Here is a 25291-nt window from a genome sequence, read left to right on the forward strand (position 1 = left end):
TTTGGGCTGCATTCATATGTCGCCGTGACCCCGTACGTGCCCGTTCTTTGGGCTGCATTCATATGTCGCCGTGACCCCGTACGTGCCCGTTATTTGGGCTGCATTCATATGTCGCTGTGACCCCGTACGTGCCCGTTATTTGGGCTGCACTCACTTGTCGCTGTGACCCCGTACGTGCCCGATCTTTGGGCTGCACTGACTTGTCGCCATGACCCCGTACGTGCCCGTTCTTTGGGCTGCATTCATATGTCGCCGTGACCCCGTACGTGCCCGTTCTTTGGGCTGCACTGACTTGTCGCCATGACCCCGTACGTGCCCGTTCTTTGGGCTGCACTGACTTGTCGCCATGACCCCGTACGTGCCCCTTCTTTGGGCTGCACTGACTTGTCGCCATGACTCCGTACGTGCCCGTTCTTTGGGCTGCACTGACTTGTCGCCATGACCCCGTACGTGCCCGTTATTTGGGCTGCATTCATATGTCGCCGTGACCCCGTACGTGCCCGTTATTTGGGCTGCATTCATATGTCGCCGTGACCCCGTACGTGCCCGTTATTTGGGCTGCATTCATATGTCGCCGTGACCCCGTACGTGCCCGTTCTTTGGGCTGCACTGACTTGTCGCCATGACCCCGTACGTGCCCGTTATTTGGGCTGCATTCAGATGTCGCCGTGACCCCGTACGTGCCCGTTATTTGGGCTGCACTGACTTGTCACCGTGACCCCGTACGCGCCCGTTCTTTGGGCTGCACTGACTTGTCGCCATGACCCCGTACGTGCCCGTTCTTTGGGCTGCATTCATATGTCGCCGTGACCCCGTACGTGCCCGTTATTTGGGCTGCATTCAGATGTCGCCGTGACCCCGTACGTGCCCGTTCTTTGGACATGAAGTGTCAGCCATGGCGCTGCGCCGCTGTATGACCGGCTGTGATGTAGACGTCTCCGGATCACTCATCGGTTCCTTATTGTAACCGATTAAATGTCCCCGATCTCACAATGTCGCGTCCTACGAAGTTGGTGGTGGGAATGTCCTGGCGATCTTCACCAGAGGGATATTGGGGACACTTACATGGGCATCGCCGCCTGGTGCATCCTATGTTCCGTGTGATACAGACAGTGGGGGCCACTGACATTCACATATGGACGACTACCGCTACAAGCAGCACCGGGGGACTTGCAGGCAGGGGCCCCGCCCTAGCGGACGGGGGGAGGTGGCAGCACAGTGCTGGAGGAGGGGGCTGTGCCGGGAGCGGGAGGAGGAGCGCGTCCCTGCCCACTGCTCTCCGGGAGGAAGGGTGTTTCCTCCGTGGCTCTAGAAAGTTTCGGCCTCGTCCTGGCCGCTTGTGGGAAGTGGAGTAAAGAGTTGCGGAGAGGCCGCGGCCGGTGCCAGGAAGGGGGCTGCAGCTGAGAGCAGAGCCCCGGGAAGAAGATCATCACCGCCGCCTGCAGGGCCGGAGAAGCGGCACACCCGGGTGAGAGAACTACGCGAGTCCCCGGCCCCAGCAGTGTTGCCTGTGATTACAGCTCTGAGGCTGCCCCTGCCTCCCCCAGCAGTGCCGCCTGTGATTACAGCTCTGAGGCTGCCCCTGCCTCCCCCAGCAGTGCCGCCTGTGATTACAGCTCTGAGGCTGCCCCTGCCTCCCCCAGCAGTGCCGCCTGTGATTACAGCTCTGAGGCTGCCCCTGTCTCCCCCAGCAGTGCTGCCTGTGATTACAGCTCTGAGGCTGCCCCTGCCTCCCCCAGCAGTGCTGCCTGTGATTACAGCTCTGAGGCTGCCCCTGCCTCCCCCAGCAGTGCCGCCTGTGATTACAGCTCTGAGGCTGCCCCTGTCTCCCCCAGCAGTGCTGCCTGTGATTACAGCTCTGAGGCTGCCCCTGCCTCCCCCAGCAGTGCCGCCTGTGATTACACCTCTGAGGCTGCCCCTGTCTCCCCCAGCAGTGCTGCCTGTGATTACAGCTCTGAGGCTGCCCCTGTCTCCCCCAGCAGTGCCGCCTGTGATTACAGCTCTGAGGCTGCCCCTGCCTCCCACAGCAGTGCCGCCTGTGATTACAGCTCTGAGGCTGCCCCTGTCTCCCCCAGCAGTGCCGCCTGTGATTACAGCTCTGAGGCTGCCCCTGCCTCCCCTAGCAGTGCTGCCTGTGATTACAGCTCTGAGGCTGCCCCTGTCTCCCCCAGCAGTGCCGCCTGTGATTACACCTCTGAGGCTGCCCCTGTCTCCCCCAGCGGTGCCGCCTGTGATTACAGCTCTGAGGCTGCCCCTGCCTCCCCCAGCAGTGCCGCCTGTGATTACAGCTCTGAGGCTGCCCCTGTCTCCCCCAGCAGTGCTGCCTGTGATTACAGCTCTGAGGCTGCCCCTGCCTCCCCCAGCAGTGCTGCCTGTGATTACAGCTCTGAGGCTGCCCCTGCCTCCCCCAGCAGTGCCGCCTGTGATTACAGCTCTGAGGCTGCCCCTGTCTCCCCCAGCAGTGCTGCCTGTGATTACAGCTCTGAGGCTGCCCCTGCCTCCCCCAGCAGTGCCGCCTGTGATTACACCTCTGAGGCTGCCCCTGTCTCCCCCAGCAGTGCCGCCTGTGATTACAGCTCTGAGGCTGCCCCTGTCTCCCCCAGCAGTGCCGCCTGTGATTACAGCTCTGAGGCTGCCCCTGCCTCCCACAGCAGTGCCGCCTGTGATTACAGCTCTGAGGCTGCCCCTGTCTCCCCCAGCAGTGCCGCCTGTGATTACAGCTCTGAGGCTGCCCCTGCCTCCCCTAGCAGTGCTGCCTGTGATTACAGCTCTGAGGCTGCCCCTGTCTCCCCCAGCAGTGCCGCCTGTGATTACACCTCTGAGGCTGCCCCTGTCTCCCCCAGCAGTGCCACCTGTGATTACAGCTCTGAGGCTGCCCCTGTCTCCCCCAGCAGTGCTGCCTGTGATTACAGCTCTGAGGCTGCCCCTGTCTCCCCCAGCAGTGCTGCCAGTGATTACAGCTCTGAGGCTGCCCCTGTCTCCCCCAGCAGTGCTGCCTGTGATTACAGCTCTGAGGCTGCCCCTGCCTCCCCCAGCAGTGCCACCTGTGATTACAGCTCTGAGGCTGCCCCTGTCTCCCCCAGCAGTGTTGCCTGTGATTACAGCTCTGAGGCTGCCCCTGTCTCCCCCAGCAGTGCCACCTGTGATTACAGCTCTGAGGCTGCCCCTGTCTCCCCCAGCAGTGCCACCTGTGATTACAGCTCTGAGGCTGCCCCTGTCTCCCCCAGCAGTGTTGCCTGTGATTACAGCTCTGAGGCTGCCCCTGCCTCCCCCAGCAGTGCCGCCTGTGATTACAGCTCTGAGGCTGCCCCTGTCTCCCCCAGCAGTGCTGCCTGTGATTACAGCACTGAGGCTGCCCCTGTCTCCCCCAGCAGTGCTGCCTGTGATTACAGCACTGAGGCTGCCCCTGCCTCCCCCAGCAGTGCCGCCTGTGATTACAGCTCTGAGGCTGCCCCTGTCTCCCCCAGCAGTGCTGCCTGTGATTACAGCTCTGAGGCTGCCCCTGTCTCCCCCAGCAGTGCTGCCTGTGATTACAGCTCTGAGGCTGCCCCTGCCTCCCCCAGCAGTGCCGCCTGTGATTACAGCTCTGAGGCTGCCCCTGTCTCCCCCAGCAGTGCCGCCTGTGATTACAGCTCTGAGGCTGCCCCTGCCTCCCCCAGCAGTGCCGCCTGTGATTACAGCTCTGAGGCTGCCCCTGTCTCCCCCAGCAGTGCCGCCTGTGATTACAGCTCTGAGGCTGCCCCTGCCTCCCCCAGCAGTGCCGCCTGTGATTACAGCTCTGAGGCTGCCCCTGTCTCCCCCAGCAGTGCCGCCTGTGATTACACCTCTGAGGCTGCCCCTGTCTCCCCCAGCAGTGCTGCCTGTGATTACAGCTCTGAGGCTGCCCCTGTCTCCCCCAGCAGTGCTGCCAGTGATTACAGCTCTGAGGCTGCCCCTGTCTCCCCCAGCAGTGCTGCCTGTGATTACAGCTCTGAGGCTGCCCCTGCCTCCCCCAGCAGTGCCGCCTGTGATTACAGCTCTGAGGCTGCCCCTGTCTCCCCCAGCAGTGTTGCCTGTGATTACAGCTCTGAGGCTGCCCCTGTCTCCCCCAGCAGTGCCACCTGTGATTACAGCTCTGAGGCTGCCCCTGTCTCCCCCAGCAGTGTTGCCTGTGATTACAGCTCTGAGGCTGCCCCTGCCTCCCCCAGCAGTGCCGCCTGTGATTACAGCTCTGAGGCTGCCCCTGTCTCCCCCAGCAGTGCTGCCTGTGATTACAGCACTGAGGCTGCCCCTGCCTCCCCCAGCAGTGCCGCCTGTGATTACAGCTCTGAGGCTGCCCCTGTCTCCCCCAGCAGTGCTGCCTGTGATTACAGCTCTGAGGCTGCCCCTGTCTCCCCCAGCAGTGCTGCCTGTGATTACAGCTCTGAGGCTGCCCCTGCCTCCCCCAGCAGTGCCGCCTGTGATTACACCTCTGAGGCTGCCCCTGTCTCCCCCAGCAGTGCTGCCTGTGATTACAGCTCTGAGGCTGCCCCTGTCTCCCCCAGCAGTGCCGCCTGTGATTACAGCTCTGAGGCTGCCCCTGCCTCCCCCAGCAGTGCCGCCTGTGATTACAGCTCTGAGGCTGCCCCTGTCTCCCCCAGCAGTGCCGCCTGTGATTACAGCTCTGAGGCTGCCCCTGCCTCCCCCAGCAGTGCCGCCTGTGATTACAGCTCTGAGGCTGCCCCTGTCTCCCCCAGCAGTGCCGCCTGTGATTACACCTCTGAGGCTGCCCCTGTCTCCCCCAGCAGTGCCGCCTGTGATTACAGCTCTGAGGCTGCCCCTGTCTCCCCCAGCAGTGCTGCCTGTGATTACAGCTCTGAGGCTGCCCCTGTCTCCCCCAGCAGTGCTGCCAGTGATTACAGCTCTGAGGCTGCCCCTGTCTCCCCCAGCAGTGCTGCCTGTGATTACAGCTCTGAGGCTGCCCCTGCCTCCCCCAGCAGTGCTGCCTGTGATTACAGCTCTGAGGCTGCCCCTGCCTCCCCCAGCAGTGCCGCCTGTGATTACAGCTCTGAGGCTGCCCCTGTCTCCCCCAGCAGTGCCGCCTGTGATTACAGCTCTGAGGCTGCCCCTGCCTCCCCCAGCAGTGCTGCCTGTGATTACAGCTCTGAGGCTGCCCCTGCCTCCCCCAGCAGTGCCGCCTGTGATTACAGCTCTGAGGCTGCCCCTGTCTCCCCCAGCAGTGCTGCCTGTGATTACAGCTCTGAGGCTGCCCCTGCCTCCCCCAGCAGTGCTGCCTGTGATTACAGCTCTGAGGCTGCCCCTGCCTCCCCCAGCAGTGCCGCCTGTGATTACAGCTCTGAGGCTGCCCCTGCCTCCCCCAGCAGTGCTGCCAGTGATTACAGCTCTGAGGCTGCCCCTGCCTCCCCCAGCAGTGCTGCCAGTGATTACAGCTCTGAGGCTGCCCCTGCCTCCCCCAGCAGTGCCGCCAGTGATTACAGCTCTGAGGCTGCCCCTGCCTCCCCCAGCAGTGCCGCCAGTGATTACAGCTCTGAGGCTGCCCCTGCCTCCCCCAGCAGTGCCGCCTGTGATTACAGCTCTGAGGCTGCCCCTGCCTCCCCCAGCAGTGCTGCCAGTGATTACAGCTCTGAGGCTGCCCCTGCTTCCCCCAGCAGTGCCGCCTGTGATTACAGCTCTGAGGCTGCCCCTGCCTCCCCCAGCAGTGCCGCCTGTGATTACAGCTCTGAGGCTGCCCCTGCCTCCCCCAGCAGTGCCGCCTGTGATTACAGCTCTGAGGCTGCCCCTGCCTCCCCCAGCAGTGCTGCCAGTGATTACAGCTCTGAGGCTGCCCCTGCCTCCCCCAGCAGTGCTGCCAGTGATTACAGCTCTGAGGCTGCCCCTGCCTCCCCCAGCAGTGTTGCCTGTGATTACAGCTCTGAGGCTGCCCCTGCCTCCCCCAGCAGTGCTGCCTGTGATTACAGCTCTGAGGCTGCCCCTGCCTCCCCCAGCAGTGCTGCCTGTGATTACAGCTCTGAGGCTGCCCCTGCCTCCCCCAGCAGTGCTGCCTGTGATTACAGCTCTGAGGCTGCCCCTGCCTCCCCCAGCAGTGCTGCCAGTCATTACAGCTCTGAGGCTGCCCCTGCCTCCCCCAGCAGTGCTGCCAGTGATTACAGCTCTGAGGCTGCCCCTGCCTCCCCCAGCAGTGCTGCCAGTGATCACAGCTCTGAGGCTGCCCCTGCCTCCCCCAGCAGTGCTGCCAGTGATCACAGCTCTGAGGCTGCCCCTGCCTCCCCCAGCAGTGCTGCCAGTGATTACAGCTCTGAGGCTGCCACTGCCTCCCCCAGCAGTGCTGCCTGTGATTACAGCTCTGAGGCTGCCCCTGCTTCCCCCAGCAGTGCTGCCTGTGATTACAGCTCTGAGGCTGCCCCTGCCTCCCCCAGCAGTGCTGCCAGTGATTACAGCTCTGAGGCTGCCCCTGCCTCCCCCAGCAGTGCTGCCAGTGATTACAGCTCTGAGGCTGCCCCTGCCTCCCCCAGCAGTGCTGCCAGTGATCACAGCTCTGAGGCTGCCCCTGCCTCCCCCAGCAGTGCTGCCAGTGATCACAGCTCTGAGGCTGCCACTGCCTCCCCCAGCAGTGCTGCCAGTGATTACAGCTCTGAGGCTGCCACTGCCTCCCCCAGCAGTGCTGCCTGTGATTACAGCTCTGAGGCTGCCCCTGCTTCCCCCAGCAGTGCTGCCTATGATTACAGCTCTGAGGCTGCCCCTGCCTCCCCCAGCAGTGCTGCCAGTGATTACAGCTCTGAGGCTTCCCCTGCCTCCCCCAGCAGTGCTGCCAGTGATTACAGCTCTGAGGCTGCCCCTGCCTCCCCCAGCAGTGCTGCCAGTGATTACAGCTCTGAGGCTGCCCCTGCCTCCCCCAGCAGTGCTGCCAGTGATTACAGCTCTGAGGGTATGTGCACACACAGTTTTTTTGGCTCTGCGGATTTTGTAGAGAAAACCGCAGGTAAATCCGCAGGACAAAGTCCTGCGGTTTATCTGCAGTTTTGCCCTGCGGTTTTACACCTCATAATGGATGAGGTGTAAAACTGCAGCGTTTCTGCACCAAACAATTGACATGCTGCGTTTTGAAAACCGCAGCAAAGTCGCGCGGAAAAAAACGCAGCATGTGCACAGCTTTTTTATTTCCATAGGAAATAAAGGTACTGTACAACGCAGCAGAATCTGCTGCGTTTCTGCAGAGCCAAAACCGCTGCGGAAACGCAGGAGAAACCGCAAAGTGTGCACATACCCTGAGGCTGCCCCTGCTTCCCCCAGCAGTGATTACAGCTCTGAGGCTGCCCCTGCCTCCCCCAGCAGTGCCGCCTGTGATTACAGCTCTGAGGCTGCCCCTGCCTCCCCCAGCAGTGCCGCCTGTGATTACAGCTCTGAGGCTGCCCCTTCCTCCCCCAGCAGTGCCGCCTGTGATTACAGCTCTGAGGCTGCCCCTGCCTCCCCCAGCAGTGCCACCTGTGATTACAGCTCTGAGGCTGCCCCTACCTCCCCCAGCAGTGCCGCCTGTGATTACAGCTCTGAGGCTGCCCCTGCTTCCCCCAGCAGTGCTGCCAGTGATTACAGCTCTGAGGCTGCCTCTGCCTCCCCCAGCAGTGCTGCCAGTAATTACAGCTCTGAGGCTGCCTCTGCCTCCCCCAGCAGTGCTGCCAGTAATTACAGCTCTGAGGCTGCCTCTGCCTCCCCCAGCAGTGCTGCCAGTAATTACAGCTCTGAGGCTGCCTCTGCCTCCCCCAGCAGTGCTGCCAGTAATTACAGCTCTGAGGCTGCCCCTGCCTCCCCCAGCAGTGCTGCCAGTAATTACAGCTCTGAGGCTGCCCCTGCCTCCCCCAGTAGTGCTGCCAGTGATTACAGCTCTGAGGCTGCCCCTGCCTCCCCCAGCAGTGCTGCCAGTGATTACAGCTCTGAGGCTACCCCTACTTCCCCCAGCAGTGCCGCCTGTGATTACAGCTCTGAGGCTGCCCCTGCTTCCCCCAGCAGTGCTGCCAGTGATTACAGCTCTGAGGCTGCCCCTGCCTCCCCCAGCAGCGCTGCCAGTGATTACAGCTCTGAGGCTGCCCCTGCCTCCCCCAGCAGTGCTGCCAGTGATTACAGCTCTGAGGCTGCCCCTACCTCCCCCAGCAGTGCTGCCAGTGATTACAGCTCTGAGGCTGCCCCTGCCTCCCCCAGCAGTGCTGCCAGTGATTACAGCTCTGAGGCTGCCCCTACCTCCCCCAGCAGTGCTGCCAGTGATTACAGCTCTGAGGCTGCCCCTGTCTCCCCCAGCAATGCTGCCTGTGATTACAGCTCTGAGGCTACCCCTACTTCCCCCAGCAGTGCTGCCAGTGATTACAGCTCTGAGGCTGCCCCTGTCTCCCCCAGCAATGCTGCCTGTGATTACAGCTCTGAGGCTGCCCCTGTCTCCCCCAGCAATGCTGCCTGTGATTACAGCTCTGAGGCTGCCCCTACTTCCCCCAGCAGTGCTGCCTGTGATTACAGCTCTGAGGCTACCCCTGTCTCCCCCAGCAATGCTGCCTGTGATTACAGCTCTGAGGCTGCCCCTGCCTCCCCCAGCAATGCTGCCAGTCATTACAGCTCTGAGGCTACCCCTACTTCCCCCAGCAGTGCTGCCAGTGATTACAGCGCTGAGGCTGCCCCTACTTCCTCCAGCAGTGCTGCCAGTGATTACAGCTCTGAGGCTGCCCCTGCCTCCCCCAGCAGTGCCGCCTGTGATTACAGCTCTCAGGCTGCCCCTGTCTCCCCCAGCAATGCTGCCTGTGATTACAGCTCTGAGGCTACCCCTGTCTCCCCCCAGCAATGCTGCCTGTGATTACAGCTCTGAGGCTGCCCCTGCCTCCCCCAGCAGTGCTGCCAGTGATTACAGCTCTGAGGCTACCCCTACTTCCCCCAGCAGTGCTGCCAGTGATTACAGCGCTGAGGCTGCCCCTACTTCCTCCAGCAGTGCTGCCAGTGATTACAGCTCTGAGGCTGCCCCTGCCTCCCCCAGCAGTGCCGCCTGTGATTACAGCTCTGAGGCCGCCCCTGTCTCCCCCAGCAATGTTGCCTGTGATTACAGCTCTGAGGCTACCCCTACTTCCCCCAGCAGTGCTGCCAGTGATTACAGCTCTGAGGCTGCCCCTGCCTCCCCCAGCAATGCTGCCTGTGATTACAGCTCTGAGGCTGCCCCTGTCTCCCCCAGCAATGCTGCCTGTGATTACAGCTCCGAGGCTACCCCTACTTCCCCCAGCAGTGCTGCCAGTGATTACAGCTCTGAGGCTGCCCCTCTGTCCACACGATGGTTCTCCTTAGATTTGGTGCTTTCTGTTCTTCAGCGTGACCCTTCACCCCTTTTCATAGGTCAGCGGGCACGCTCTCCCTGAGCCAGGATCCTTGAGTTTGGTTCCATATAAGATCTCCTGTAGACTTTCTATTTGAAGTCTTGACTAAAGCTACAGGACACTCCTGCGGGTTGATACATGCCTGATACGTGTGATCTGAATCTGTGGACCCTCAATGATGCAGAGTAGCAGTGTCACATTGCTGGTGGGTGCACCACTTGCACTTTTTCTAAATCTTTTCTTCCTTCTCTGAGGGTCACCTTGGCAGATGCCACCCAGCAATATTGGGATATTAGAAGCATGCACATATAATGTATGGTCAGGCTGAGTCTGCCGGATCTGAAACCTCTATTTGCTGTGTCCTGGTTTCGAGTAGGTCCCATTACCTCCATTGTTCAGGTGTGGGCACGGGGGGCAGTAATATTGTGCTAATTACTGTGGATGTGTAACAAGTGCGCAGCTTTGTGTGCATCACTTGATCAGACACCGCCACGTGGCATCCGCTCAAGGAGAGCCCGGCCTTCAGTCCTGCGGTGTGCACATAGTCTGTGCTGCACTCCACCTGTGGATCAGGCATTACTACATGGGTATTGTAGGTGTTTTCATTGTCTGGAGCTGATGGAAAGACTTGAACTGACCCTGTCTCCATTTTCGAGCGTTGTTACCTGCCTTCATTCACTGGTTTCCCAGCTGTGCCCTCATGGCGGTTGGCTCTCTAGCTGGGAGCACCTCTGTGCAGGCCAAACTGAGGTGGGCTGCAGCACTAAATTGGTACGATGGCCCCTTATTATTGGTCTCATTGTTATGTTATTACTTTAGAACAGGGGTGGGGGAACCTTAGGCCTACAGGCCGTGTACCACCCTTGATGACCATTTATCTTCTCCGATTCCCGGGGCCCGCAATGCTTGGGTGAGCAGCTGTATTTTGATGGCTGTCGGCCTATTAGTTTCTTCCTCTGTGAGCACGTGCACGTAGGGTTCACTTCTAAACGCTGAGGTCCGTGCAATGAAGGATTACGTCCTGACACCAGTAATAGCTTTAGGACGTACTTTGTGGGCGGAGTTAAAATGCAATTGTACGGCCCCCGAGGTATGATATAATTATAGAAATGGCCCTTGGCAGAAAACAAGATTCCCCACCCCTGCTTTCGAAGATGGAAGCGCCCCATCAATGTTGTTTCCTCCTAAAGACCATGCCTGTCATTAGGTCACCTATTAGTCAGAACGGAGGGGCACTAAAGGTCCATTTGCACATGGAAATTTCAGCCTTTATTGACTGTATCCAAGGCTCTTGGCTTTCAATTAAAGGGGTTGTCCAGGCTTTTGACAAAAGTCTTCAGTCGCTTTATGTGCCTGCAGTCTTGTGAATCCTCGGCGCGCGTTGAGAACTCTCCGTTGCCAGCGGTGTCACAGAGCGGTCCTATAACTACAAATATGTGACATGCATGCTGGTGGTTGCATTCTGATTAAATGTACGCGATCTCATTTTATTCACTTACATTGCGCGAGGCCGCGCACGTCTAGTTGAAATGTGGCCAGAAATCTGCATATTTCATACTTGCGGTTCCATGATCGCTTGTTCTCGCCGCTTGCACTTGAGAATCCTAACAATGTGCATTGCAGACTTTTGTGAACAGCCTGGACAACCCCCTTAGGCTACTTTCACACTAGCGTTTTTTTGCGCCGTGCACAGTGCAAACGCATGCAAAAACGCATCAAGCATTTTGTATGCGTTTGCTTATTTTTTGCGCATGCCTGTTAACCAGTTTGACTCTAAAAACGCATGCATTACGCTGCCGTGCGCATGTCATCGTTCCCATAGACTGTAATGTGGTTCTTTTGCGCATTTTGTGCGCATGCGTTTTTTTCACACAGGTTGGGCGCACAGACAGTGCAACAGGGTGCGTCCGGCGCGCATGGGCGCACACTGCAAAAAAACGCAAGCGCACAAAAACGCATGCCATCGCTAGACAATGCGCACCCATGTTAAACATAGGGGCGCATTGCGCATGTATGCCCACACAGCGCAAAAAGACGCTAGTGTGAAACCAGCCTTAATGGCCCTTTCACTTTCACCCAGACCGACATTAGTGTATGGGGACAGAACGAACCTTAAGGGTATGTGCACACTTTGCGGTTTCTGCTGCGTTTCCGCACCGTTTTTGGCTCTGCAGAAACGCAGCAGATTCTGCTGCGTTGTACAGTACCTTTATTTCCTATGGAAATAAAAAAAAGCAGTGCACATGCTGCGTCTTTTTCCGCGCGGTTTTGCTGCTGTTTTCAAAACGCAGCATGTCAATTGTTTGGTGCAGAAACGCTGCAGTTTTACACCTCATCCATTATGAGGTGCAAAACCGCAGAAAAACCGCAGCACTTTGTCCTGCGGATTTCCTGCAGTTTTCTCTGCAAAATCCGCAGAGACAAAAAACTATGTGCGCACATACCCTCAGGGTATGTGCACACGCTGCGGATTTGGCCCTGCGGATCTGCAGCAGTTCTGCAGACAGTGTACAGTACAATGTAAGTCTATGTGATTTACAATCCGCTGTGCACACGCTGCGGTTTTTCAACTACAGAAAAGCTGCGGTTTTGAATCCACAGAAAGAATTGACATGTCAATTCTTTCTGCGGATACCGCTGCGGTTTGCCACCTATTCCATTGTCCAGGTGGCAAACCGCAGGTAAAATCGCAGGTCATTTTACCTGCGGATCCGCAGATACAAATCCGTGGGTGAATCCGCAGCGTGTGCACATAGCCTAAAGCAGTTGTCCATCTTTTGAGGAACTATCTTTTTTTTTTTCTCGCTCACTGATTGTCAGGTTGTGTAATGCTGGATCTTACCAAGTTGCCTTTTGCTGAAGTCTGCCTGAGGCTGTGTTCACACACAGCGTTTTTTTAGTGGTATTTTTAGCGGTTTTTCCAATAAAACCGCTATAAAACCGCGAAAAATAAGCTTCCCATTCATTTCTATGCATTTTGCACTTTTTGTGCATATTGATGCGTTTTTTACCGTGAAAAAAACGCAATGCGGTAAACGCAGCATGCTCATTAATTTTGCAAATTTTTCAGCGTTTCTGGCTATTTCTATGCGTTTTGAAACCGCGCAGAAAAAAACGTGCGGTTTCTGGGAAGGGAGTCAGGTTTTTCAGCAGAAATTTTCTGCTACGTGTGCACTTAGCCTGAGCCGTCCATGTTGAACATGAATGGTTGTCGTGCAGTCTTAGCTTCCGTCCATGGCCTAATAGTCATGGTGAAAACCAAGAGGAACTGTTTCTGGTTCTCACATACTAGTAGCGTCTCCTCTTTGTTGCTATATATTTCTCAATATTGCTCCGTCAACGGGATTTTTGTAGTTGGATACGTTTCATTTCCCCATTTACCTACTGTGCAAGGAACTGTCCGCTGATGCTCACACCCGTTGTGCCATAATTTAGGGCGTCACCTTTCAATTATATACATTGGGCGGCCGATATTTGGAGGAGGTAAATCTTACAAAAATGAAACACGGAGCCGTCACTTATATAATGTATGAATGGCACTTTTTGAAAATAATTGTAGCATTAAAAAACATGTAGGAAATAAATGGTCTTCACTTTGATTGCACTGCAGATAAAAATGTTGGTCAAAACCAGGGTGTGCTCACAGCCGGCTTTCACTGAATTCTGAGCTGTGACAGAAGCTGCACCAGTACACTTGTATGACAAAGCCGGCGGCTGCCAGGAGGAATAAAGCTCATTTTCTCCTGGCAGCGGGGCTTCAGTACAGCAGCCGTACAGCATTGCAATGCTATCAATCTGCATATTGACCCCATATCTGCAGGATATTAGCGTTTGCGGACATGACCGGTTCCCTTTAAAGGGAATCTGTCACCTATTTTTTCTCATATAAAAAGCAGCCACCGCCATCAGGTGCTTATCTACAGCATTCTGTAATGCTGTAGATAAGCCCCCGATAATTACCTGAAAGCTAAGCAAAAAGAGTTATATTATACTCACCGGGGGCGCGGGGCTGTCCGGTCCAGGTCCGATGGGTGTCGCGGTCCGGCGCCTCCCATCTTCTAGCGATGACGTCCTCTTTGCTTCCCGTCGCGGCTCCAGCGTAGTGCTCTGCCCTGTTGAGGGCAGAGTCCTGCAGTGTGCAGGAGTCGGACCTCGCTGACCTTTCCCGGCGCCTGCGCACTGCAGTACTCTGCTCTGCCCTAACCAGGGCAGAGCAGTAGGCTTGCGCCGGAGCCGCGATGGGAAGCAAAGAAGAGGACGTCATCGCTAGAAGATGGGAGGCGCCGGACTGCGACACCCATCGGAGCCGGACCGGACCGCCCAGCCCCCCGGCTGAGTATAATATAACGTGTTTTTCTTATCTTTCAGGTTACATCGGGGGCTTATCTACAGCATTACATAATGCTGTAGATAAGCCCCTGATGGCAGTGGCCGCATCTTATATGCGAACTAATAGGTGACAGATTCCCTTTAAGTAGAAACTGCTTTTGTGGCCAATGTTGGGCACATAGACTAAGGAGGCGTATGTCCGGCCGTAACCAGATTCAGGATGGATGCGTACGCATATACCCTCCTTACTGAGCCATTGCTAAAACCTTCTATACTGTAGCACTTTCCTATATACGTGGTATGCTGTTGCATAGTGGCCAGAACAACACCCTTTTGGCCACATCCTGGTAAATGGCGGCTATTACAACTGTACAGTAAATGTCCAGAAAAGCTCCCAACATGTACTTTCGGCTGGAATGCAGCGAGCGTCTCTCCCAGGGCTACTTCTCACAGCTGTTTTTACATCCATAATAAATGATTATTTTTTCTCTCAAGTTTTATCTGTTTCTCCTCAGATTTTTTTCTCATCTGTTTTTAAAAGCTGTTGAGGTAAAATGTTTTATTTTTTTTATCGTCAGTTAGCAATGAATCGGTTAAAAACAGAGGCAAAGCATATATATTTAATTTTTGACGGATCATCATGGACTTGAGTGGACCGGTCTGATCCTCACAGAATGGACATAGGGAGCCATTAAAGGGAACCTGTCACCCCCCTCCAGGCGTTTTTCCGTAAATGAGCCACCTTGTGCAGCACTAATGCTGCATTCTGTCAAAGTGGCTCTTTTATTTGGTGTCCCTTCCACCGCATAGATAAGCGTTTTCAAAATTCGTCTCACATACCAGAAGTTTGACCGGGGGGCAGGTCTTTCCCCCTCAGACACAGACGCCTCACATCCATCAGTCATGTCCTCCTTTTGAATTTGTGCTCTCTATCATCCATCTATTAGAATGGAGTGTGCAGGCAGTGTGCACATGTCTCACCGCTGCATTACGTGGCTTTTAATGACAATAATGACCCTTCCATTGCAGTATGACCAGCTTTGATCTTTGTGTGGGGCAGGCCACTGCTTTATTTAGTGGTTGTAAGAAAATGTTGTGGTTTCTCTTACAATGGCGAGAGCACCCTGCGTACACCATGAGACGCTTACTGCTGTACCTTCCTGTGGTTGTCATCTATTAGGATGTGTGGATAATTAACACTGGCTGTAAGCCTAGTAATACTGACTGGAATCGTATATACCGTATGTATTTTTCACACCCTATGGTACTATTATTAGCAACTTTGTCTACATTGTGTGGTGTTCCTCCATGTTACATAGCTCTAAAACTGGGATGTCAAACTCACTGAAGGCCAAAATATAAAGCTAGGACAAAGTCGCAGGCCAATTATTTAAAAAGATTGAGGAAGTTTTTCCTTATCAAATATAACAATGAACCTTTTCATATGGAAAAAACTTAAAAGGGTTGTCCCACCAACAAAGTACATTTTAATTAATAGATCTTAGAATAAAATATTGGAATAATGTAATATGTTATATATTAGCAGTAAAAAAACCCCATAATGATTAAAATCCTTGAATAATACAAGTAATAAAGTATGATGCCAACAAAAGTTCCCTCAAATACAGTAAGACACCAACAGTGAATTCCTCCACAATACCCTGCACACCCACGATATGGTGACCTCATCACAGTATAATTGTAATTACTATAGAACTGTAAGCCCCACACATTCTAATGGTTCCCACATAGTCCTCCACACAGTATTATGTGCCCTAGTCCTCCACACAGTATTATGTGCCCTAGTCCTCCACACAGTATTATGTGCCCCACATAGTACTCCAAACAGCATAATGACACCACATAGTCCTCCATAAAGTATTATGTGCCCCACATAGTACTCCAAACAGCATAATGACACCACATAGTCCTCCACACAGTATTATGTGCCCCACATAGTACTCCAAACAGCATATTGATACCACATAGTCCTCCATACAGTATTATGTGCCCCACATAGTACTCCAAACAGCATAATGACACCACATAGTCCTCCATACAGTATTATGTGCCCCACATAGTACTCCAAACAGCATAATGACACCACATAGTCCTCCACACATTATTATGTGCCCCACATAGTACTCCAAACAGCATAATGACACCACATAGTCCTCCATACAGTATTATGTGCCCCACATAGTACTCCAAACAGCATAATGACACCACATAGTCCTCCATACAGTATTACGTGCCCCACATAGTACTCCAAACAGCATAATGACACCACATAGTGTTCCATACAGGTAAAAAGAGGAGAACATAGAATCCAAATTCATTTCAAGCATATTCATATTTATCTATCAATAGAAAGACACATATCAGAGATACAGAATAGTGAAAAATAAAATGGGAAAACACATAATGGCCCGGAACTAGAAAAAACAAATTGACAGCCTGTGATAGGCATGAATGCCCAAGCAAATCCTCCAGGAAAAAGTTGCAGAAAGCAATGTAGTATTGCTCAAAAGAGCTTATGCTGCACAGTATTATATATTGCACTAAACCCGGGTGAACAATATGTAAAAGTGCCAATTAATGATCAGCTAAATGTAAATAACCAATGCTGTAATGGATTATGCAGCCCCCCTATCACAGAAAGATAAGTTGCTAAGACAATTGTCCTTATTATGTAGTATAGTGAGACAGGGAAAAAGCCGCCTCCATTTACAGTGTTGGTTAAAACATAGTCCTGTCAAGATAGCGTATAATGAGGCATGTCACACTGTGTAACTGCGCAAAAGAGCTACCTCTGCGCACTATGTTATATTGCACATAACCCGGGTAAAAAATGTGTGATAATGCCAATTAGTAATAAGTTGGATGCACAAAACCAGTGTTGGAATGGATTGAGCGGCCCCCATATATTAAGGGATATATTAATAGTTAGCACAATTATCCATCTGCATTGTATAATAAAACAGGAGCAGCAGCCCCCCAAGGAAGCGGTCTTGCATACCGCGAAACGCGCGTAAGGGTACACAAGTCGGCGCCTGTTACACATCAGGACATGATGGGTATGTTCACCCAGCTTACTTAAACTTACCTTTCTATCCTCCAGTATTCTGTGTTATATTCCTTATTATTATTTAGATCCAGTCTTCATGCCATACTACAACCAGTGATGTGATTGGAGGCTGCTGCTCCTGTTTTATTATACAATGCAGATGGATAATTGTGCTAACTATTAATATATCCCTTAATATATGGGGGCCGCTCAATCCATTCCAACACTGGTTTTGTGCATCCAACTTATTACTAATTGGCATTGTCACACATTTTTTACCCGGGTTATGTGCAATATAACATAGTGCGCAGAGGTAGCTCTTTTGAGCAATGATACAGTGTGACATGGCTCATTATACGCTATCTTGACGGGACTATGTTTTAACCAACACTGTAAATGGAGGCGGCTTTTTCCTATCTCACTATGCTACATAATAAGGACAATTGTCTTAGCAACTTATCTTTCTGTGATAGGGGGGCTGCATAATCCATTACAGCATTGGTTATTTACATTTAGCTGATCATTAATTGGCACTTTTACATACTGTGTACCCGGGTTTAGTGCAATATATAATACTGTGCAGCATAAACTCTTTTGAGCAATACTACATTGCTTTCTGCAACTTTTTCCTGGAGGATTTGCTTGGGCATTCATGCCTATCACAGGCTGTCAATTTGTTTTTTCTAGTTCCGGGCCATTATGTGATTTCCCATTTTATTTTTCACTATCCTGTATCTCTGATATGTCTTTCTATTGATAAATAAATATGAATATGCTTGAAATGGATTTGGATTCTATGTTCTCCTCTTTTTACCTAATCTACATGAGAATCGTCTCCATACAATGAGACTTTATGAGACATTACCTTTGTACTTTCCAAATAATGGAATAAGGATGTTCTTTTGGAGTATTCTTTTTATGTATAGTCCTCCATACAGTATACTTGATCACAAATAGTCCTCCATTCAGTAAAATGGCCCCACATAGTTCTCTATCCAGTATAATGGGCCCTACATTGCCTTCCATACAGTTTAATGTCCCCACATAGTCCTCCATACAGTATAATTGGCCCACATACTAGCCCATACAGGATAATGACCTAAAATAGTTTTCCATACAGTATAATGGTTCCACATAGTGCTCCATACAGTATAATGGTTCCACATAGTGCTCCATACAGTATAATGGTTCCACATAGTGCTCCATACAGTATAATGGTTCCACATAGTGCTCCATACAGTATAATGGTTCCACATAGTGCTCCATACAGTATAATGGTTCCACATAGTGCTCCATACAGTATAATGGTCCCACATAGTGCTCCATACAGTATAATGGTCCCACATAGTGCTCCATACAGTATAATGGTCCCACATAGTGCTCCATACAGTATAATGGTCCCACATAGTGCTCCATACAGTATAATGGTCCCACATAGTGCTCCATACAGTATAATGGTCCCACATAGTGCTCCATACAGTATAATGGTCCCACATAGTGCTCCATACAGTATAATGGTCCCACATAGTGCTCCATACAGTATAATGGTCCCACATAGTGCTCCATACAGTATAATGGTCCCACATAGTGCTCCATACAGTATAATGGTCCCACATAGTGCTCCATACAGTATAATGGTCCCACATAGTGCTCCATACAGTATAATGGTCCCACATAGTGCTCCATACAGTATAATGGTCCCACATAGTGCTCCATACAGTATAATGGTCCCACATAGTGCTCCATACAGTATAATGGTCCCACATAGTGCTCCATACAGTATAATGGTCCCACATAGTGCTCCATACAGTATAATGGTCCCACATAGTGCTCCATACAGTATAATGGTCCCACATAGTGCTCCATACAGTATAATGGTCCCACATAGTGCTCCATACAGTATAATGGTCCCACATAGTGCTCCATACAGTATAATGGTCCCACATAGTGCTCCATACAGTATAATGGTCCCACATAGTGCTCCATACAGTATAATGGTCCCACATAGTGCTCCATACAGTATAATGGTCCCACATAGTGCTCCATACAGTATAATGGTCCCACATAGTGCTCCATACAGTATAATGGTCCCACATAGTGCTCCATACAGTATAATGGTCCCACATAGTGCTCCATACAGTATAATGGTCCCACATAGTGCTCCATACAGTATAATGGTCCCACATAGTGCTCCATACAGTATAATGGTCCCACATAGTGCTCCATACAGTATAATGGTCCCACATAGTGCTCCATACAGTATAATGGTCCCACATAGTGCTCCATACAGTATAATAGCCTCACATAGTGCTCCATACAGTATAATAGCCTCACATAGTGTTCCATACAGTATAATGGCCTCACATATTGCTCCATACTGTATAATGGCCTCACATAGTGCTCCATACAGTATACTGGATCACAAATAGTTCTCCATCCAGTAAAATGGCCCCACATAGTTCTCCATCCAGGATAATGGGCCTGCATTGCCTTCCATACAGTATAATGGCCCCACATAGTGCTCCATCCAGGATAATGGGCCTGCATTGCCTTCCATACAGTATAATGGCCCCACATAGTGCTCCATACAGTATAATGGGCCCACATAGTTTTCCATACAGTATAATAGGCCCTGCATTGTTCTCCATACAGAATGGGTCCCACATTAAAAAAAAAAAAATACTCTCCTCTCCTCGTTCCTCTGCAGCACTGGTTTTGCAATGTGCTCTGAAATTCTTCACTATTCTGCGCAGTGGGAACGTTGTAATGAAGATATTGCACCCACTGCACTAAGATGTCAGACACAGAGGGGATAATGATGGCGGAGAGATCGTCAGCAGCTCCCTACATCATTTGCTTTCAACTGCAGCTTCAAACAGGATGCAGATATAGTTGAAAGTGTGATGCAGGGCAAGGGGAAGGGTGGTCGCCAGATGTTGCGGGCCAAATACACTCACCCTGCGGACCAGAGATTGACATACAGTTAGGTCCATATATATTTGGACAGACACAACATTTTTCTAATTTTGGTTCTAGACATTACCACAAGGAATTTTAAACCAAACAATTCAGATACAGTTGAAGTTCAGACTTTCAGCTTTCATTTGAGGGTATCCACATTAAAATTGGATGAAGGGTCTAGGAGTTTCAGCTCCTTAACATGTGCCACTCTGTTTTTAAGGCTGTGTGCACACGCTGCGGATTTTGCTGCGGTTCCGCAGTGGTTTTGGCCGCTGCGGACCCGCAGCAGTTTCTGCTGCGGTGTACAGTACAATGATTCCCTATGGGAATCAAAAACCGCAGTGCAGACGGTGCGGAATTTTCCGCGCGGATTATCTGCGGTTTTCAATCCGCAGAAAGAATTGACATGTCAATTCTTTCTGCGGATTCTCCTGCGGTTTGCCATCTCCTCCATTGAGGAGATGAAAAACCGCAGGGCAAAACCGCAGAGCAATCCACAGGTAAATCCGCAGGTCTTTTGACCTGCGGTTTCACCTGCGGATTGTACAAAATCCGCGCGGATGAATCCGCACCTAATCTGCAGCGTGTGCACACAGCCTAAAGGGGGTTTTACACTAAGCGATATCGCTAGCAATATCGCTAAAACGTCACTGGTTTTGTGACGTTATAGCGATATTGCTAGCGATATCGCTATGTGTGATACTTACCAGCGACCGGCTCCCCCGCTGTCCATCGCTGATCGCGCGAGAATGTCCGGCTCCATTTCTCGTCGGGCGCTTCCTGCTGAGACTTCCTGCTGTGACGTCCAGCGACGCGTGGAGGCGGGCGGGAGGACGTCTGGATCGCTGTGTGTGAAAGGTAAGTATCGTGCGCTGCGTCGCTGCTGCATCGCTGTGAGATCTTTCTGTATGAAAGCTCACTAGCGATCATTTAGCGATGCACCAGCGATCCTGACCGGGTGGGATCGCTGGTAGGATCGCTGGTGCATCGCTAAATGTAAAAGGGCCTTGAAGGGACCAAAAGTAATTGGACAATTGACTCCAAGGCTATTTCATGGACAGGTGTGGGCAAGCCCTTCGTTATGTCATTCTCAATTAAGCAGATAAAAGGCCTGGAGTTGATTTGAGGTGTGGTGCTTGCATTTGGAAGGTTTTGCTGTGAAGGAAACATGCGGTCAAAGGAGCTCTCCATGCAGGTGAAACAAGCCATCATTAAGCTGCAAAAACAGAAATAACCCATCCGAGAAATTGCCACAACATTAGGTAATGTCTAGAACCAAAATTAGAAAAATGTTGTCTCTGTCCAAATATATATGGACCTAACTGTATGTGCTCTAAAAGGAGCTTCTGCTTCACCATTTACCACCATTAAGTAATATTTTAGCTACCTCTAGTTTTTGCAGTTACCAGTGAGCAAAACTGCTGATGTATATGTAGAACAAGTTATCCGTGACTGCTACATAGTACAAGGGCTGTCCCTTATTTCTAATCGTCTTGCCTGACTCGAAGGGTGCTGCATGCCTCAAGATGCAGAGATTTTAGCCATGCAGTATGAGGATATATGTTCTGCTAGGAATTTACTAGGTAATTTCTTTTTCTGTATAGTAGGGTTGGGGGAGAAGAACACTCCAGAATTGGCTTGTGAGTTAGAGCCCTCCTTTATGAATGGATTATCTGCTTCAGCTGCCACTCTGACTAGAGCAGCCCATGTGAACACACGCCTAAGGTATCTGGTAAGGAAAAATAATTCAAGAATCCAGAATGGGTGAAAGTAAAACCAGCAATATTCACCTTATTTCCCTGTTGCCCATGTTCTGATGCTGGCTGTTTCTCTGCTGTGCTCTTATTCCTTCTATTTCCAACGTATAGACATGGCTGCTGCAGCCAATGACTGGCTGCCGTGGCTAGTGATTGACTGCAGCTCTCACAAGTTCCTGTGATGGGATTTAATGTTTGCAGCAGGAAGTAGAGATTGGGAGAGAATCGGGCAGCATTACAACAGGAGCGGAGGTTAGTATTGCTGTTGTGTTTTTTTTTTTTTTTTTTTTTTTTTTTTTTTAGCCATTCCGTATGATTTTCTCTTAGATGACAGTCCGTTCTGCTGTGATTCTCCCCAGTAATTTTTTAGCCATTCCGTATGATTTTGTCTTAGATGACAGTCCGTTCTGCTGTGATTCTCCCCAGTAATTTGGCGTCTTTCCATAGGGCAGCATATTCAGCTGACCGTTCAGCTTTGAGGCTGCTTCTACCTGACCCACTTTGATGCTGTTTTGGCAGCGAGGAGAGGATACAGGAGAAGGAAAAAGAGACAAATCTGTTCAGGAAGCTTCTAAGGCTTTTTACTGTTCTAAATGGACATTGTGCATCTTAGCGTGTGTTAGGTACGTCGAGAGGCTAATTTTGTTGCCGTATTTCATGTTCCAGAAGGGCTGATTGTTACTGCCCCCATTGTCATTGTGCTGCTGGTCACAAACACATGGATGTACATAGGATGACTAGCCCATATTATTATTCTGGTTTGAGAGTAGTGGCCATTTAACATATTCATTTCACTATATCGGTCGGCCAAATGCGCAGTGGGCCAACAGTTATTTCTTCAGCCGAATCCTGGTATAATTGAAATCAAGAAGGTCCCCTGTTTTCGTGGTTGGTGTTTTTGTGAATGTTAGTTGATCATCCTGGATTGATGGTGATTCCTATGTTGTACCCTTCTACAGTGTTGAGACCTTCATTCTTGTTAGGTGGCTGTTGGCCGACTGATGCTTCGGTCGGATCTCCCACCATACACAGAAGTGCTTTTTCAGCTGAGCGCCTGTGTGTTCTTCCATGAGCAAGTCGGTGACAGACATTTCTATTGGTGACTAATCTCTAAGAGAACAAAGCAGTCGGCATACTGAAATCGAAGGTGCTTGATCGACATCACCTCCGATAATTAGTTGCCCAATGCCCCCATACAAATTCGAGTGTTGGCAGAACTCGTCGATATCAGTGGGTGCGGCCAATGTTTGTTTCATATATGGGGGACCTTTATTTTTCATCCTTTGAAGCTGGCCACCGAAAACTGATTCCTACGCCCAATTGCACCATTAACCTACATATACAACTGAACCTGCAAGTATTCCAAGGAAGCACGGGCGCTGTGGAGGGAATAATAATAATCTTTATTTTTATATAGCGCTAACATATTCCGCAGCGCTTTACATTTTGCACACATTATCATCACTGTCCCTGATGAGGGCTCACAATCTAAATTCCCTATCAGTATGTCTTTGGAGTGTGGGAGGAAACCGGAGTACCCGGAGGAAACCCACGCAAACACGGGGAGAACATACAAACTCCTTGCAGATGTTGTCCTTGGTGGGATTCGAACCCAGGACTCCAGCGCTGCAAGGCTGCAGCGCTAACCACTGAGCCACCGTGCCGCCCCAGGAGGGAAGAAAAGTTTCAGATGGGAATATTCATCTTGTTAAATTCTTGTGACGGCAAGCTTTGTCCTCGGGCATACGTGGCCTGTCAGATATTACAGTTTAGGCGAGTTGTAGGAGGAACGTCACAACATGCTAAAACCGTCTGGCTAAGTGTGTAGCCATTGAAATACTCAGGCATTTGGACCATGTTCAGAAAATCACTTAATATCGCCGACCACTCAGATCTGCAAATCGGCTGTGATGGCTTTTGGCCGACAGACCTCTAATGTCTATGGCTGGCTTAAAAGAATCAACAAAAAAGCTCTAAGACCTGTTAGATCCATGCATTATGGGAGCAGCCAATTCGGTGTATTCACACAACCAGATCTTATTGACCATGGTATGTCTGCTATTCCTGGCCTAACCATGAGTTTTCTGACCTCAGCTAACAGCCTCATATATGTTTGTTCAAGTCAGTAGACCTCCGGTCAGGTCGGCAACTGTGGCTGTAACACAGACAATTCATTCCTTTTCTACAAGAAGATGAAATGTGGTAATTGGTATATCTAACCCCATTATATTACCTAATGGTAATATAATGGTATCCCAGTAACTAATGACATCCATATGACGCTGGTTTATTGGGCCTCCTGCAGTGTCATTCTTGTTTAGTAGTCACTGACAAATCTTATCATTTCCAATTTCTGGTGTTAGCACCGTATGTGACTAAATGGCGAACCACTACATTTCCTGCGCTTTGACCACATAGGGTTCAGGTGTCTACGCCAAGCATAAACCGCAAAAGATTTAGAAGGGAAACTGAGGCTTCTGGCCGCAAGTATCTACACATGGGCTCCGTCATGTCAGTGTTGGAGTTATTTGTTCCTTTGCAACCACTGTGCTGATATTTATTAGAATTTTTTATATGCAATGGTGAGACCTGAATGACTTTTACCCTTCACTTAGAGCGTACTGTATAGAATGCTCCTAATGCCCACCTGAAGTGTATCCTTTAGGCTCTGTTAGCCCAATTTAAGCAAGGAGAGTGTTTATTTAGTCTCTGTTGTGCTGTGTTTACCACAGAAGAGTATATACATAAATAGTGTAGTAAACTATAAGATCTAATACAATGGTATGTAGTAATAAAAAATATCCCACGCGTTGTTTGTTTTATAGCAGGACCCTATTGCTTCATGGCATTTATTGGAGGGCTCAGTAGCTTTTCCTGGAGCATCCTTTCTTTGTGCTCTACTCCTCCAATACATTTTTCTACCTCTGTCTGTAGACTACTTTTCACAGGTGGCTGTGTACTTTGTCCTCTCTGCCAGAATTGTATCTACCCTACAGTTCCCCCATTACCAGCCACTTCATTTATAAACCACCATCCTGAGACTCCCAGTACAGTCTCAAGATGGATAAATGGCTGCCCACACAGTTTCCCCCCTCCTAAGGTTCCTTCCACTTCACCTGGCTTGCGATATAATGATACAGGTGCTGATACTGGTGCCATGCAAGCTGTGTACTGTTGAGGAGCAATGAGTCATATAATGCATTAATTTATCCTAATGTCACGTAGCAGCCTGGAACGCCCAGCGCCATTCCATCTGCCCAGTAGCTAGTTTAAAAACTTACAATTCCTCTCTTTGGAGTCAGCCCTGCCTCTATAGCTTCTGTTCCTTTCTCCCTGTACAGTCACAATTTAAGAATCACTGGTCATGCACCTCATAAGCTCACCATAAGAACACACTGCTCTGAGAACTTTGTGCTTTACTATCAGGCTGTGTTCTGTTCAAAGCACAGATGAGAAATCTCTGTACTCTGTGCTTTGAATGGACCATAACATGAAGTAAGAAGCTGGAGGCCACATAATCACAGCTCAGGAATGGAGAGGAGTTTTAGGGTATGTGCACACGTTGCGGATTTGCCGCTGCGGATCCACTACAGATCGGCAAATGATTTACAGTACAATGTTATTCAATGTGGAAAAAAAAAACCGCTGTGCACATGCTACGGAAAAATCCACGCGGAAACGCAGCTTTTTTTTTCCCCCGCAGCATGTCAATTCTTTGTGCGGATTCCGCAGCGTTTTTACACCCATTCCATTATAGGAATCCGCAGATGTAATACCGCATGCCAAATCCGCAAAAAATGTGCCGTGTTTGACTGCGGATTCTGCCAAAAGATGCAGAGTCCGAACAGAAAATTCCA

At 50.9% G+C, this 25291-nt stretch overlaps 2 protein-coding genes across 3 annotated transcripts in view; both read left to right on the forward strand.

The window, feature by feature from the left end:
* The first annotated feature begins 1248 nt into the window (after positions 1 to 1248).
* The window catches only part of CYFIP1 (cytoplasmic FMR1 interacting protein 1), a 129420-nt gene continuing 105377 nt past the window's right edge, over positions 1249 to 25291 (forward strand). Inside the window, exon 1 of one of the 2 annotated variants that reach the window (XM_073541460.1) lies at positions 1249 to 1468. The gene's annotated coding sequence lies outside the window, so the exon portion shown is untranslated. The remainder of the gene's footprint in view (positions 1469 to 25291) is intronic. The other variant, XM_073541458.1, reaches the window with a different exon arrangement.
* On the forward strand, positions 6443 to 11789 carry LOC141046827 (uncharacterized). Its single transcript, XM_073541457.1, has one exon. It carries the CDS (start codon positions 7028 to 7030, stop codon positions 8810 to 8812), a length of 1785 nt encoding a protein of 594 aa, XP_073397558.1. The 5' UTR covers positions 6443 to 7027; the 3' UTR covers positions 8813 to 11789.

Source organism: Dendrobates tinctorius, unplaced genomic scaffold (assembly GCF_039654945.1).
Source record: "Dendrobates tinctorius isolate UK_male_01 unplaced genomic scaffold, ASM3965494v1 ptg000121l, whole genome shotgun sequence".
Lineage (NCBI taxonomy): Eukaryota > Metazoa > Chordata > Amphibia > Anura > Dendrobatidae > Dendrobates > Dendrobates tinctorius.